This window comes from Otolemur garnettii, unplaced genomic scaffold, assembly GCF_000181295.1.
Source record: "Otolemur garnettii isolate 467f Iridium unplaced genomic scaffold, OtoGar3 scaffold00003, whole genome shotgun sequence".
Classification (NCBI taxonomy): Eukaryota; Metazoa; Chordata; class Mammalia; order Primates; family Galagidae; genus Otolemur; species Otolemur garnettii.
Genome location: NW_003852398.1, coordinates 42704854 through 42707129, shown reverse-complemented (window position 1 = coordinate 42707129; position 2276 = coordinate 42704854). Strand labels below are relative to the sequence as shown.

Below are 2276 nucleotides of genomic sequence, written 5' to 3'. Positions count from 1 at the left end.
TTAGAAGAGTCTCACTTTTTCGTCCTTGGTAGAGAGCCGTGGCATCACAATTCACAGCAGCCTCCAACTCTTGGGCTTAAGTGATTCTCCTGCCTCAGCCTCCCGAGTAGCTTGCCACAATGTCCAGCTAATGTCGCCCTTGGTAGAGAGCCGTGGCATCACAATTCACAGCAGCCTCCAACTCTTGGGCTCAAGCAAGTCTCCTGCCTCAGCCTCCCGAGTAGTTGGAATTACAGGCGCTTGCCACAATGCCCAGCTGTTTGTTTTTATTGTTGTTGCAGTTGTATCATTGTTGTTTTATCTGACTGGAGCCTTTGAACTGGCCACCCTCAGTGTATATGGCCAGTGCCATACCCACTGAGCCGCAGGCATCTCTGGGAACCATAATTTTTAGCTGTCTCCTCCACTGTTTTGAGAATTGGACCTCAGGTGACAAATTGAATCATCTCCACATGGAACAATTTTGAGGCATACCTTCATGACCATCCTGTGGCAGCCTTATTTATCCAATGGGCTGGAGAAATAAATAACTTGTATATGGCACATGGAGTTTAAATGTATTTTATATTCAATTTTAGTAATAGTAGAAACAGTACAACTCTTACATTTTAAGCTGCACTATGAATAATTGTATATTCTTTCTTTTGTTGCTAAGAATCTAGGTCAACCTATTAAGTTACGGTTCCAGGAATCTGAAGAAAGACCAAGATTATTTGATGAACTAGGGAAACAGATCCAACAATATATGAAAGCAATCAGTTCTTTCAAAAACAAGGTAATATTTCCTCCCTTTTCCCTACTCTTATTTTGGTAAAGATAAGTTTTGAGGCATTTGTGCAGTATTTTTTTTTTCTTTTTCTTTTTAACTGTTTAATATTGGTTTCATTTTGGCTGTTAATGTAATGTGTAATGATTTATAGATTATTTGTAAGAACCATAGGATTTGCTGCATAAGTGGAATCTGAAATTGGTATTTTTAGTTTCTTTTTGCTGTTATGAAACGCTTTACCAGTGTTTGACATGATGTGCTCTGCTCTGGTCTTTCTGAGAACACATTAGGTGTGTTACTTGGTTTGTATACAGATGTAGGACTCTTAATAATGGTAAGCTACCTAACAGTTTTGAGCACTGTATGATACTCCAGAAATTTATTATTTCATTGAATTTGCATAGTAGCCTTGTGAGGTAGGTGATAGTATCAACAGTTATAGATATCTTCTAACTTCTTTAAGCCTCCCTTTCCTCAGGCAACACCCAAGGTTAGCTAATTGACAGAGGTGGCATATACCCAGAAGTCCAACTTCAAAGTTTGTGTTCTAACTACCCCATTATACTCTAGATTCTTGATATAATGTCCCTGTAAGAAATACTAAGCATGATAAATTGGGGCTTTTAAAATTATATTTATTTATTTTTTTGAGACCTGGCGTTGAGTGCTGTGGCATCATAACTCACAGCAACCTCAAATTCTTGGGCTCAGATAATCCTCATGCCTCAGTTTCCCAAGTAGCTGAGACTACAGGTGCCTGGCACAATGTCTGGCTAATTTTTTTATTTTAGTGGAGACAGAGTCTTGCTCTTTCTCAGGTTGGTCTTAAACTCCTGAGCTCAAGCAATCCACTCACCTCGGCCTCCCAGAGAGCTAGGATTTTAGGTGTGGGTCATCATGCCTGGCCTTAAAATTTTACTTTTGACAGGCTTTCTTTTAAACATTGTGTTCATTATTTTGGTTCTGAACTAGCATGCCTGATTTTTTTTTTAATTGTGAGATTAATTTTATAGGATATTGTGTAAAATACGGTGCAGCTATTTGCACTATTAAAGCCTGTTAATTACCAACTAATGTATTTTCTTGGCCTTTGAATATGTTTCCTGGGTGTTGTAAAAATTGTGGTTATGTTTCTTTTCTTGAATATTTAATGTCTGTTCAGGTTGTGAGGCTAAATGTGCTTCCTTTTTTATTAAAGATTGTAACTTTTTGAAAAATGGCAATGATACTGACAATATTTGAGGAGGGAGGGTATCATCCCTTAACATTTGTCTGACTGCTTCTGGTTATAGGAGGACCAGTATGACCATTTGGATGCTGCTGACATGATGAAGGTAGAAAAAAGCACAAATGAAGCAATGGAGTGGATGAATAACAAGCTGAATCTGCAGAACAAACAGAGTCTGACTATGGATCCAGTTGTCAAGTCAAAAGAGATTGAAGCTAAAATTAAGGTAATCAATGCTTTTATATTAATACCCCTTTCTTTCTTTTTTTTTTTTTTTTT

At 37.7% G+C, this 2276-nt stretch overlaps 1 protein-coding gene across 1 annotated transcript in view; it reads left to right on the top strand.

The window, feature by feature from the left end:
* The window catches only part of HSPA4 (heat shock protein family A (Hsp70) member 4), a 70479-nt gene that overhangs the window by 67528 nt on the left and 675 nt on the right, over window positions 1-2276 (top strand). The window contains exons 17-18 of the mRNA XM_012808844.2: window positions 656-775; window positions 2062-2252. Of these exons, the coding sequence (XP_012664298.1) occupies window positions 656-775; window positions 2062-2252 (311 nt within the window). The remainder of the gene's footprint in view (window positions 1-655; window positions 776-2061; window positions 2253-2276) is intronic.